Here is a 13711-nt window from a genome sequence, read left to right as displayed (position 1 = left end):
TATTATTGGTAAGTGCTAATACCTGCTCAGGGCACCCTGGGGTCCCGGTAATTTCTGGTAGAGTCTGGGCACACAGGGATGGGAGTCGATTCACTAAGTATTTATCATAAGCTAAAGTCCAGGGCCCTGGTGGGCTCCTCGCAGCCAGCAGAGGTCATGGACATCTGGGCCACATGGGAGTCTCACCATAATGTAAATGTCAGGCTTGGTGCTCACTCTTCTTACCCTGAGACAGCTGTGGATTCATCCCACAGCTGGGGGCTCCGGCCTCGGCTCCCAGCTGATGGTCTTGATGGATTCCTTTGGATGTGGGATTCTCAGAATGAGCCGGGGCCTCTGGCATTAGGCTGCTAAAACAAAGCACACTTCAGAGTAGAGACAAATGCCACTGGATTTTATTTATTGGTCCTGCCCCTCAAGAGCATGGAAATACCAATGACACCACTGAAAAAGAGAAATGGGATTCGCCAAATGTCGGTTTGTTCTTGGTATTTTAAATTAGACCTAAAATATTTTAAAATATTTTTATTATCCACAATTTAGCAAACTCAAGAAACCATCAGTTCTGTTGTCCTCACTGTTCATAAAGCTCTTCACTCCAATAGTCTTAAGGCATGCCAGAGCTAACTGAACCACCCTAGAGAGTTTCACAAGACAAAACTTCTTGTAGCGGTCAATGGGGCCACACAGGACCTTTGCAGCCCATGGTAATGCACCGGGCTTTTCAGCCCCTTCTGTGTGCAAGCAAAGGCGGAAAGTGGGGGAGGAGAGGAATACAAAGTAAGTTTCTGGTGACAGTAGGGACATCCCAAGGTTCATGTAGACAACTAGCAAAAATGCACATCAAATGTCGCACTGAACTCTTCCTGACTAGCGGTTTGCATTTCATAAAACTGGCAAGACTTTCTCTACAGGGTTCACTGGAAGCACGGGCTCTGCAGGCTCTGGACACAGGCCCTGGACTCCTGTGGTTTCCAGTCCACCCAGTCTTCCAGCTGTGGAGCACAGGAGAATTCTCGGAGCAAACGCCCACCAGAGGGGCTCAGCTCCTGGTGCATCTTTCCAACTGACCCCCCTTTGAACATGACCCTGAGGTAGCCTTTCACATCCTCAGGGCCCTCTGAGGATGTTATGCACGTACATTTGCATGCAGATTCGCTGACACCTATCTCAGGCAAACAGCAGTCTCCTAAAGAACACAATGGCAGCATAGTACTACCACCGGAACCGGCTCCGGCCTGAGCTGGCTCTGACTGCTCCAGGGCAGTCTGGCTATCCCTTTCTGATCTCCCAGGGGATGTGATGAAGCCCACAGTGGGATATTTACCACAACCAACCGGTACATTGGCTAGGCTTTCTTATATCACCTTGGGTGAGTGTGGCTTCTCAGCACAGGGGATACCAATGGCCAGGTTCAGGTTCACAGTCAAATCATAGTGGGTGGGGCCACAGGGTCCCTTTTCAGCATCTATCCTTTCAGACACATTCACCCCAAAAGACAAGCGATATTTGGGTCTGGGGCTATGGATTGACAACATCCTCCTTTGATGAGCTATACGGTCTTCCCTGACCTAAAAAAGGTTCTGTCTATTTCAAAATAAGGCTATTTATATTCAAGAGCATGACTTCAGAGCTATTACAATATGTTCGAGCACTGTGTAATGTATTACTGGAATGATCATTTCAAAGCTGAATATGATTTGCATTAGCAATAGGTACCCTTCCTGGGAGTGAGCAGGCAGAGCCAGGCTTTGTAAACTTTCACAGACTGCCTGGTACTGGCTCATACCTGCCCTTCTCCTCCAGTGGGTCACATCCTCTAGTCTTATGCAATAAGTCATTGTCATCTCCCTGGAACGGTTCCTTCTGTCTTCTCTCTTCTTTTTCTTCTTGACAGTTTTCCAAGTCCATCTTTTTCTAAGGGGGAGAACAAGGATAGGCTTAAACATAATTTTAAGCTTTATTTATTTACTTGAAAGGCAGAGGAACACACACACACACACACACACACACACACACACGGGGAGAGTGAGCGAGACTGAGAGTGAGAGCAAGAGAGAGATCTTCTGCCAAGTGGTTAATTCCCTTAATGCTCTCAACAGTCAGGGCTGGGCCAGGCCAAAGCCAGGAGGAGCCCAGAACTCAACCTGGGACTTCCATGTGGGTGGCAAGGACCTAAGTACTTGAGCCCTGACTTGCTGCCTCCCAGGTCAGAAGTGGAAAAACCAGCATTCAAACCAGGTACAGGACAAAAGTGTCCCAAATAGCAACCACTGTGCCACGCACCCACCCCCGAAAGATAATTTTTAAACACACTGGACAACAATTCACTCTGGTCATGGGACACTGGAAACATTTTTCAATTACACTGCCTGCAACTTCAAGCAGAATGGCCTGAATCAACTCATAGTAGTTGATTTCAAACTCTTCAGAATAAATGTATAATCTGGATCTCTCTCAAAAGTTGTGATAAAAGGGAATTGCTTAGAAAAATTCTTTCAAAAAAAAGTCACAGGACAGCTCATTTCAGGACAAATGGATGTCTAGTGTCCTTAGGTTATTTTATTTCATGCAGACCATGGATTGTCCAGGCCTTGGCATGACTCCTGTACAGTACCTCCATGCCCCTGTTTGAGGGACGTGCAGTAGACCAGCCTTTCTAGGCACTCTCTAAGCCCTCAAAGACGCAGGTAAATTTCTGCGGGATTTTTGGGGAGGCTGGTGAAGACTGTATTGCCGTCATTGGTGTTTCTGGCAAACACTGGGAAAGAATGGTGTGGCATCTCTGCATGGTGTGGCAGAGAGAAATACATGTCTGGTGAAAGAATGGGTGATCCTGGAAGCATCCAGTGAGAAGACATTCCAGCAACATGGCTGCACCAGGTGAGATCTCCCTGGCCAGGGCTGGAGAAACTTTGGCTGCCAGCCCATCAGGACAGATCTGGCTGGTGTAATGGCTTTACTGCTCGGGAGAAGGCTCTCGGGTTTGCCCATGGCAATGACAGCACGACAGGGTCCAAAGATCACGTAGCAGCTGAAGTTTGTCTAAGGGAACAGCTAGCTCTGAATTTAGTTCTATTGAGGTAGGAAAATTTGGTCTTGTGGTTGCGTAGTTCTATTTAGGCTTATTCATTTTACAAATTATGTTTAATTTAAAGGCTCACCACTGTCCCGCTGCCTTCAGTCACAGAGGAAGATGTAGACAGCTGGTCTGCAGAACTTGAGGAAATAGTAAACGGGACCACAGTATCTTCAATTATCTTACGCTCCTAAGAACAGGGAGTGATGAAAGAGGAAAAAGTGAAAAATCATATTTGTCAATAGAAAAATTTCACTAAGGAACTTCAGAAAAAATATCACAATATAAGCGAACATGCAGGCCATTTAAAAAAGTCCTATTTTTCAAAAGCATGTGAATCATGTAACACTCTCTGTGGGCAATAAATTAGAAATCAGCAGTGAATTTAGAAAAACAAAGTCTTGTAAATTAGTGAGTGTGACTTGAGAAGCTGCATTAGAAATGCTACTGGGGATCAGTGCAAAAATTGTTGGTGAAGAGAAAAGTCACAAGGATATTAACCATAAACAGACTGTAGATACTAAGCATAAAACATAGCCCTCTTCAAATTCTCTAATGTGGTCTGGTTTGTTCATTTAACAAAATGAAACAAAATAAAATGTTCTTCCTTTCCAAATCGCTTTAGTCCCACATAGGGAATGCAGTGATAAGGATCTATTCCTTTAGGCTTGATATCAAAATTATCCACATAAAATTAATTCATTACTACTGAGCACGCTTGCCCCCCGCAACAATACATGAATTGATTCTTTCATATCATCCCTCCAAGATAAATCAAGAATTCCACTGCGACTGGAGAACACACAGAATTGTAGTGTTCCATTTGACTATGGCCCTACGCACACTTACTGTCAGATGTACTTTGGGGGCAGTGTGGTGGTCTTCCAGAGCCTCTATGAACAACGGTTAATTTAGTGAGGAAGGTAGGGCTCTGCTGTGAGTCAGGGTGTCAGACACGGCCACACAGTCCGCACGACACGCACACTGATGGTGTTGACAGACTGCTGGGAATCAAGATGGCAGGCGCAGTCTCCTACCTCCTCATAGTATCTGCGTTCTTCCTCTTCCACCTCCTTCTGGGCCTTTTCCCACTCTTCTTTTAGCTTGTCCTGCTCCTTCTGGTATCTCTCCTGTCATGGAATTTCCAGATTGTTCCAAATTGAGCACTGCATATATCATTGGGATTCTTTCCCTCTCTAGATCATCACATACAGTATCTTGCAAGATTTTCTTCTTGTTGTAACATTGTGAATCTAATCGATTCATGCAATAAAATGGAAGTACTATTTTGTTTTATTTTTTTATGTTCCAATGGCAAGCAGCATTTTCTGTTGCGGATATTTTGTAGAAATGTTCTAACAGATGAGTGGAAATTTGCTTATGGAAGGGGAATGGATGGAAAGACTCAACAATCATATTTTTTTAAAAGAATACTATTTTTTATGATTTATTTTTATTTATTTCAAGGTCAGAGTTACAGAAAGAGGTACACACACACACACACACACACAGGTCTTCCATCCGCTGGTTCATTCCCCAAATGGCCACAATAGTCAGAGCTGAGCCAATCCAAAGCCAGGACCCAGGAGCTTCCTTTGGGTCTCCCACGTGGGTGCAGTGGCCCAAGCCATCTTCCACTGCTTTTCCAGGTGCATTGGCAGGGAGCTGGATCAGAAGTGGAGCAGCTGGGATTTGTAGCAGTGCCCATCTGGGATGGTAGTGCTGCAGGTGTTGGCTTAACCAGCTGCACCAGTGCACCAGCCCTGCAATTTCAACTCTTTACAATTTGTATTTATTTTTTTATTTATTTGATTAATTTATTTTCATCTGCTTGTTTGTGCCCCAAATGCTCCCAACAGCCAGGGCTGAGCCAGGCTGAAGCCAGGATCCTGGAACTCCACCCAGGTTTCCCATGTGTGTGGCAGGAGCCCAAATACTTGAACCATCATGAACTGCTTCGTAGGGTCTGCATTGGCAGGAGGCTGGAATCAGGAGCTGCAGCAGAGTATTGAACTGGGTACCCCAAAGTGGAACGCTGGCATCTTAACTGCTGGGTAAGTGCCTGCTCCCAGAGTTGCTACAGGTGTTACCCTCACACTCACCATGGTAGCTTCTGGCAGAAAGAGTTAGACAAAAGGTTCTGTGTCACATGGACTCAAAATTAACTGACTTAGACGTGCCAGATTCTGAGAAGGAAATGATTCCATCCATTTCCTTTACTTAAAATCTATTGAGGGGCCAGCACTGTGGCATAGGGAGTTAAGCTTCCCTAGCAGTGCTGGCATCCCCTATCGGCGCAGGTTCGAGTCTCAGCTGCTCCACTTTTTTTTTTTTTTTTTTTTGACAGGCAGAGTGGACAGTGGGAGAGAGAGACAGAGAGAAAGGTCTTCCTTTGCCATTGGTTCACCCTCCAATGGCCGCCGCAGCCAGCGTGCTGCGGCCGGCACACCGCGCTAATCCGATGGCAGGAGCCAGGTACTTATCCTGGTCTCCCATGGGGTGCAGGGCTCAAGCACTTGGGCTATCCTCCACTGCACTCCCTGGCCACAGCAGAGAGCTGGCCTGGAAGAGGGGCAACCGGGACAGAATCCGGCGCCCCAACCGGGACTACAACCCGGTGTGCCGGCGCCACAAGGTGGAGGATTAGCCTAGTGAGCCGCGGCACCGGCCAGCTGCTCCACTTTTGATTCAGCTCTCTGTTATGGCCTGGGAGCAGTGGAGGATGGCCCAACTCCTTGGGCCCCTGCACCACATGGGAGACCCAGAAGTTCCTGGCTCCTGGCTTCGGATCAGTGCAGCTCCGACCATTGCAGCCATTTGGGGAGTGAACCAGAGGACCAGAGGATGGAAGATCTCTCTCTCTCTCTCTCTCTCTGCCTCTGTGTCTCCCTCTCTGTAACTCTGCCTTTCAAGTAAAATAAATAAATCTTAAAAAAAGGAAAAACTTCTATTATGGAAAAAAAATCCATTGAATGCAACAGATTAAGAGAGCATCGGGGCCGGCACTGTGGCATCGCGGGTAGGGCTGTTGCCTGCAGCGCTGGCACCCCATATGGGCGCTGGTTTGAAAACCAGCTGCTTCACTTCCTGTCCAGCTCTCTGCTATGGCCTGGGAAGGCAGTGGAGGATGGCCCAAGTCCTTGGGCCCCTGCACCACATGGGAGACCCAGAAGAAGCTCCTGGCTCCTGGCTTTTTTGGATTGGTGCAGCTCCGGCCATTGTGGCCATCTGGGGAATGAACCATCGGATGAAAGACCTCTCTCTCTCTCTCTCTCTCTCTCTCTCTGCCTCTCCTCCTCTCTCTATGTAACTCTTTCAAGTAAAATAAATAAATATTTAAAAAAAAGAGAGCATCAATCTAAAAGAAAGGAAATAAAGTAAAAGCAACAAACCCAGTCCTACCTGGAGCAAACGCTCCTGCTCCTGTTGCCATTTTTCCTGTCGTCTGCGCTCCTCTTCGGGGTCCCACGCCCAGAACTTAAACTGCTCAGAAAAACAAAATCATGATCAGAAGTGAGCCCTGTCCTCAAGGACAGGTAAGGGGCAAGAAGACAGTGAGCTCCGGGCACACAGGAGCAGAAGCCCTCACACGTCCAAACCTCCGCTTTGGTGGCAGAAGTCATTTCTGAACCTCAGTCTCCTTTTCATTTACTTATAAGACACTGGCATAATTCTGGTACCCTTTTGGAGCCAATGAAAACACAAAGTAATTGGCCACCAGCATCATTTTTCTGAAAGTGATTTCTTAGAGGCCAGTGGGTCACTTGATACTGCTCGGATCCATTCCATGAATGCCAGCTTTGGGATCCTTCTGGGGTTCCCATTCACTGTGGCAGCATCAGCTTCCCAGGAAACTCAGGATTCCCAGATCTGGCTTATGACTGAGCCTCCCTAGCTCTTGAATGTAGCTGGCAACTTCAGCAAGGCTTATGTGACAAGTGAAGGGTCCCCTTTCCATCCTGTAGAGACACTTAGGGCTTCCCAAGGGAGATGACTGACCTGGAGATAAGCCTTGCTACTGGCTATGGTGGGCCTCTTAGATTAGTCACGGAGGAGGGAGGATGTGTCTTTCCATCAGCCACTGTGCTAGAGGCTTCCAATTATTTTCACTGTGGCTCAAAACAATACCAAAAGAAGAGATTACCACCTCATTGGATAATCAAAGATGAGGTCCAGAAAAATTACATAACTCCTTCAGTCATTACGGGCTGCCCTGGGTGGCCCGTGGACAAGGCCACAGTTGGTCATGCTACAGAGGACATCTCCAGATCTGATGGGAAATTCACAGGGTGAATGTGATGGCAGGCCCAGCACTGGAACACCGATTCAGACCATTCAGGTACAATCCAGCGGTAGGGAGTTTCCGCCGGGCAGTGTGACGTGCTATTTTAATTAGCAAATGCTTTTTTCTTTTCAGATTAATATACAAAACAACATTACAGTTACTATTATTCATGTTCAAGATACTGCTTGTGAGAATGGATATAACAGAGAGCACAGGTCTCCCACAGAAAGTCCAGGCTGGGTTCTGTCTTCTAACAATACTTTACACTGAAGCATTGTTCTCATTTAAAAAAAATTATTTTGAATGTCTATGGAAATTGTCCATTTTAATACGAGTTTGAATAGTCATTTTAATTGCTCCTTTTACATTTTATTTTCCTGACATCATTTTGTTTCCAGGTACAATACCAAATCTGCATAATGTTAATCCATGTCTTCATGATTTTCCTGACAACTTTATACATTAAATTATTCTTTTAAAATTAATTGTTTGGGTCACATTATTGGTTGAATATTCTGTAAGCAAATCAAATATATTATAAATTAAAATCACACTAAACTCATGATCTTATTCCTTAAAATGAGTACTTACAGGTGTAGTTACAGGTGACTTTTCATTGCTTGGAGAATCTATGGCACAGAAAGAAAAAAGGGAAATCAATTTAAATACTGCTTTTCGTATTTTTTTTGATCCTCTCAGTGGAGTACAGTTCCTATGTCAGCTTCACTTTTTTTTTTTAATTTGGCAAATCAAAAGCTTTAGGAAATCATAATAAAGCAGACACCTACAGCAGGTTGTACCCATCACCAAAAGAAGTTATGGCCCACATAACGTGATTGACCACATCAGTTAGCACCAGCTACTAGACTAGAGGAAGCCCAGGCTATGTCTATTCATGCTGGTTCCTACTGCACCTTGCATTCTGGCTTAATTGAGCAGTTCTCCCACTGTCATGGAGAAGTAATTTATAGAGAGTTCAGGTGGTATCCCGGAAGGAGAGAGAGACACAGTTAACAAGAGGACCATTTCCAGTTCCTGGAAAAAGCTCTAACCTTTGTTCAGAAGGGGAGGAGCTATAAAGAAAATGGTGAATAATATTCTCTTTGGATTCCCCAAATCAACATAACATTTTAGGTATTTCCTCCCGATTTTAGCATAACTGGTGTACCAGCTCTTTGCTAACTGTGTCAGAAACAAGCATTTCTTTTTTTTGGTCGGAAATCAGAAGTGAAGACAAATGCCAGGTATCATTGGTTGCCCCAACATGGATTTTTTTTTTTTTACAAAAGAAATGCAGCTACCCAGGATGCAGTTTACCTGACTGGGAGAAAAACTGGGACCGTCGCCAAGAGTTCTGAACTCTAAGGGGGACACTGGCAGTGCCAGGCAACTCTAGATCCGATGGCAGAACAGAACAAACAGAAAATCAGGGTGAGAGTGGAGGAACCACGGTGCCAGTACCAGGGAGGTTCGGCTGTAGTCAACACAAGGATCGAGAATCCCTGAATCTAAACTCACGCAAGAGCTGAAGACAGCAGCAAGGACCTGGGGTAGTGGACTCTAGGGCTTGTCTTCTGTCTTGGCAGGTGAAACGCTATAGGCTCACACTTGGTGGTGATAACGCTCAAATAATAAATCTCAAAATGCTAGGACCACACACTCTGCAAGGCCAAAACGTACACTGCTTTTGGAGAGCACTAGGAACGGACAAGACAGCTGTGAGGGGTGGGCCAATCGTTCTGCCCATCACACTTTATAAAGGCTGTGTGTGGAAGTGGTGGCGGACGATTGCCTTTGCACCTGTGAAAGGATGATTCCTGTCTACAGAAGGAAGCATCAAACACACAGAGTTCCCGGCAAGCATTTGCAATCTTTCAACTCCGTGCTGTGTGCATCTGTCACGCTCAATGCAACTCTAAGGCTTCAGCGTTTAAGGGATGCTCTTATTGTCCCGAGACACAATTCTGAGGGGTCTTTCTGCTGTCATGACAGGTGAGAGGAGGAAATCTGTCATCATTAAAGGTATTTTCTGAATGTTTTCCGTGTCATCATTAAAGGTATTTTGTGAATGGTATTAGTGCATGTGAGCGTGTGGAAGGGAGACCTGCGGAATGTCACTTGGTTGGCCAGCAGCTCTTCTGTAATCCGTAAAGGAGTGAGAGGACAGTGCTTTCTGGGTGAGCGGTTCTGAAGTGTGGCTCAGGATCCCTGACCCCACCATCCCGGTCCTGACTTCAGACTACTCACTGCCATGCACGCTGATTTTCTGTGCCTGGGCAGAGACCGACTACCGCCCTCCTCTCTGTAATCCTTGAAGGCAAATCATGTCTTTGAAGGTCACACTCATTAGAGGCCATTTGCTTCCCGAACGGGGAGTTTTTAAACTCCAAATAAGTACTACTGTTATTTTCCTATCAATGACGTGTTTGGTGCACGATGTAGATAAACAGTTCAAGCCAGTGGTTTTTCAGAGAGTGGTCCCTGGGGCTGCAGCTTCAGCATCGCCTGGGAGTGTGTGAGAAATGCAACCTTCCTGGCCCCAGCCCCCCACCCCTCCCGAATCACATGTGCTCTGCAGGGCCCTGCACACACGCCCGTGTGAGAACTACTGCTCCACGCCATTTCTCCACAATGTCAATGCACTCGTCTGAAGGAAAGCATTCAAGGACAGTGGATTTCTGCCTGATGTCTTACCCCACACTTGCACTCCTACTGAGGCTCTCCTGCAATGACAAGATTACATCATTGGTGCTCCCTCTGAACCAGGTACTGACCTAACCACCATGTACGTGCTAACTCACACAATTCTTCCAGGACCTCTATACGGGTGGTACTATTACTATTTCCAGTTTACAGGGGACAATTCATTATCAGGGAGAATGTGATGGATAAGGTAACAGTGAAGAACTAGACGAGCGAGATTTTGAACCCAGGCCATCTGTCTCCACAGTCTACAGTCATAATGACAGCTTCCATGAATCAGACAAGAGAACAGGTATACTCCAAACACTACTCCTTCTTAATACATTTTGAAATGTTCCAGTGCCACAAAATTTCACTTTTCAATCACTGAACTTGAGTTGAAGTCAAGTTCCTTAATTCAATGGCACATTTTACAAAATCAAAATGCCTTCCAACAGGAAATGGAATGTATAAATAAATATGTGACAATAAAACTAATTAATATGGCTTAAAGTATCTATTCCCTCTCTTTATTACTTCTCCACATAATTACAAAGTGCTAGAAATAGGGCAGAACTAAATCTGTCTAAGTATGGCTAATTGCTGGCCCAGTTGTGAGATTTAATTTTTGTCTATTTCCTTTGGGATTGTCAGACAGAAAAATGTAAAACAAATGCTTTGAAGGCAGAATTGAATTCATTCCCATATTAAGACTCAAGTAACCATAAGCAGATATGTCAGCAAATTCCCTCTCAAGTTCTCCCAAAGGCTAACAGAAGTTCACTCACATCCTACGATGGTGGCCCCCAAAGCTGCCCACCCTTGAAAAGAAAAGTACAGTTAAATCTCAACCTCAAAGAACTTGTGCCATCATTGCTTGGCCTTGACTGATAATCAAATTTACAAAGTGCACTTGCAAAGGAGGTCGTCTAAAAAGGAAAACCAAGAGACCTTACAGTTCTTGCTTCCCAAACCTTGTTTGCCCATCTAGAAGGAGAACACACACCAGGAAAGCCCAGCAGCCACCTGTCTTGAAGAGCAGGCCCAGCAGGTATGGGATTCTCAGGGTCATCTACCTAAGAGCCCTGTCTGGTGGCTGTGGGCCATAGGTCTACCACTCAGATAAAGGGCTCCAAGTTAGGTTCTTAAAAGAGGAAAGGGGGTGAGTTCATAAGGTGAACACGTATTAAAGAGTACTTGGTCAGTCTGCAGTGCTTGTCACCATTTGGTGACCATCTTGGGCCCTAAACCCCTAAGCCTTCAGGGGTCACCTCTTCCCATATCATAACCAACGTGTGAAAACCGTGAAAATATATCCTCAGCACAAATAATCTGGGTAGTAGATATCTTGAATACAAATACATGAAAACATAATACTGAGGTCATATATGTTATGTACATATATGCAATAGGTAATATATATCACTACATTATATTATTAGTAGTAGTAATATGTATTACTATAGTACTAAGAATTTTGGGGAAGATTAAACATCTGGGGTAGAAGTAATATATTTAATTAATTAATTATTTTTAAGAGTTAAATTTTTTTTTAAAAAGTATTAATTTGGGAGACAGAGATCCAGGTCTCCCGGGAGGTGGAAGGGCCCATATGCCTGAGCCATCACCTGCTCTTGCCTCCTAGGATGCACACCAGAGGGAGCTGCAGCGTGCCTGTGGTGCCTGGCTGACAGATGGCCTTGGAGGCTGGTTCCCAGACTGGTCCAATGGAGAAGGCAGCCCACCTCCCCAATATATTGCATTAGTTCAGCCATCGTGGACTCTGGCAAATATCATGGCTAAAAGAATATCAGCATAAAAGACATAACCTCCCTTTAACATCATCCAGGAGTAAATATTTCACTACATGCACAGCTAAACAAAAATATTTCTCTCTCTTTACCTTGAGAATTGAGATTTGGCAAATGTAGTTGGCTGGTTTCATGCATTTTGTCCAGAAATGGAAATGTCAGGGTAGCTTCTGGTTCTGGGGACTTTGGCTTTACCACCTGGACCGTGGGCAACAAACACAAACATTACAAGCATTAGCCATTAAAAAATACACAGGTAGAATCAAACACTAAGTCCACGGCTGTTACAGAAGTCCGTAAATTCAAACATTTAACTTGCAAATGGAATTTACCCCTTCCCTAGAACTCTGTCATGTTTTTCTATATCAGAGAAGTAGATTTTTCAGAGAAATCAAACAAAAGCAAATCTTCTCTCCAGACCCCAAAGCTGGCAGTTAAACTATGGAATTACACACGACTCCCTCATTGTCCTGCTGATCAAGGTCATCTCTCTTTGTTACCATCATAGATTCTGTAATATCAGGAAATGAGATGGTCCACATGATACTTTATTTTTTTTAAATCTTACTTTGAAAAAACCTAAAACTGAAGTGTATTACCTTTTACTCATCATTACTTTCAAGACACTATACAAACCCCACAAAGTGACACACAACACATCAAAGACAACACAATTTGCCTGCTGACAAAGAAGCAGTATTGTGACTAACCAAACACGGCCATAGCATTGGTGCCGTTAGAGAATTTCTGGCATGTACTTCTTAGGGTAACTAGCTGTAAAATTACAGGTTTTAAGAATTCTTAAGATTGTTTCAAAAAACCCAGACTTTTCTTCCTATTACTGTTCAAGTTTATTTCCCGCCTCCTTGTGCTAACTGATCCTTAGTTAAAAGCGAGAGGGCTTCTAATTTCTTGCTTCTAATCAAACTGAGTGCGGAATCAGACTTCCAGGCCTTTCCACACATTTTCTAACAGGAGAGCCAGTGGCCCCTGAGCACGGGCAGCTTCTGGCTGCCCAGGGCCGAGTTGTCTCAGGCACTCTCTGTCTGGTGGCCATGCTGCCCACACAGCCAATGGGTGACCCCAGGGCAGGGGAGGCTGCCAAGAGCTTGCTCCATCATAAGCTCCTCTATGATTTGGTCCTCGAGATAAATTAGTGTTAGAATTTCTTCTCAGTACTTTTCTTTATGAATCATATAATCACCCCTTAGAATTTTGGAGAAAATATCGAGTATGTGGTTAATTACCTCATTCTGCATCACAGAGGTCAACCAGATAGCCAAATGCACTTCGGTCCTAAACATACAGCAAAGTGAAGGGCTAGACTCACCAAAGCCGATCCTCCTCTAATCTTAACCTCACACACTTTCCCCCAGGTTGGAGGCTAAAAACAACCACGTTTCAGAAAATTCTGGTTGTAAATGATAGAGTTCATGGTCAGGAGCAATGCTCAGAGTGGCCGCTGTGTAGAAACATCCGGCTGTGCACACAGGAGCTTGCTTTACAAAGGGAATGCTGCCGGATAATGTTTACCAGACAGCCAAATGGCCCATGGCACCACAAGACCTAGATAAACTTAAGGACTCCAGAAAACAATTTTTTTCCATGGTGGGATCCCCAGATGACCACAGGTGAGGCAGGCCGGTGACTGCTTTTCAGTGGTGGTGTTCGTTTTGGTTGATTTTTCAACCAAGGATAAAGTGTGTTCAGTTCAGATTTAACTGAAAAAGTGACTGTGAAAGAGTAATAAATACATAATGACGCTAGGTGTAAAGTGGATAAGGACAAACTGCAGAGGTGGGAAACCCTGCCTGCCCCTCTTGTTTGATTATTGTCCCCCTCTATGGACGTCCA

General features: G+C 44.9%; 1 protein-coding gene across 22 annotated transcripts in view; it reads right to left on the bottom strand.

Annotated features, from left to right (window-relative positions):
- Positions 1-13711, bottom strand: part of LIMCH1 (LIM and calponin homology domains 1) — a 349220-nt gene that overhangs the window by 17320 nt on the left and 318189 nt on the right. For 11 of the 22 annotated variants that reach the window (XM_070068154.1, XM_070068156.1, XM_070068164.1 and 8 more), the window contains 7 exons: positions 11950-12055; positions 7956-7993; positions 6482-6562; positions 4117-4209; positions 3165-3269; positions 1790-1917; positions 226-347 (listed from right to left, as the gene is read on the bottom strand). In XM_070068154.1, coding sequence (XP_069924255.1) covers positions 226-347; positions 1790-1917; positions 3165-3269; positions 4117-4209; positions 6482-6562; positions 7956-7993; positions 11950-12055 — 673 coding nt within the window. Of the gene's footprint in view, positions 1-225; positions 351-1789; positions 1918-3164; positions 3270-4116; positions 4210-6481; positions 6563-7955; positions 7994-8681; positions 8757-11949; positions 12056-13711 lie in introns of all 22 variants that reach the window. The other 11 variants (XM_070068159.1, XM_017350869.3, XM_070068155.1 and 8 more) reach the window with 3 other exon arrangements.

This window comes from Oryctolagus cuniculus, chromosome 2, assembly GCF_964237555.1.
Source record: "Oryctolagus cuniculus chromosome 2, mOryCun1.1, whole genome shotgun sequence".
In the NCBI taxonomy this organism is placed as follows: Eukaryota; Metazoa; Chordata; class Mammalia; order Lagomorpha; family Leporidae; genus Oryctolagus; species Oryctolagus cuniculus.
The sequence above is the reverse complement of the archived record's forward strand: the minus strand, read 5'-3'. Positions and strand labels throughout refer to the sequence as shown.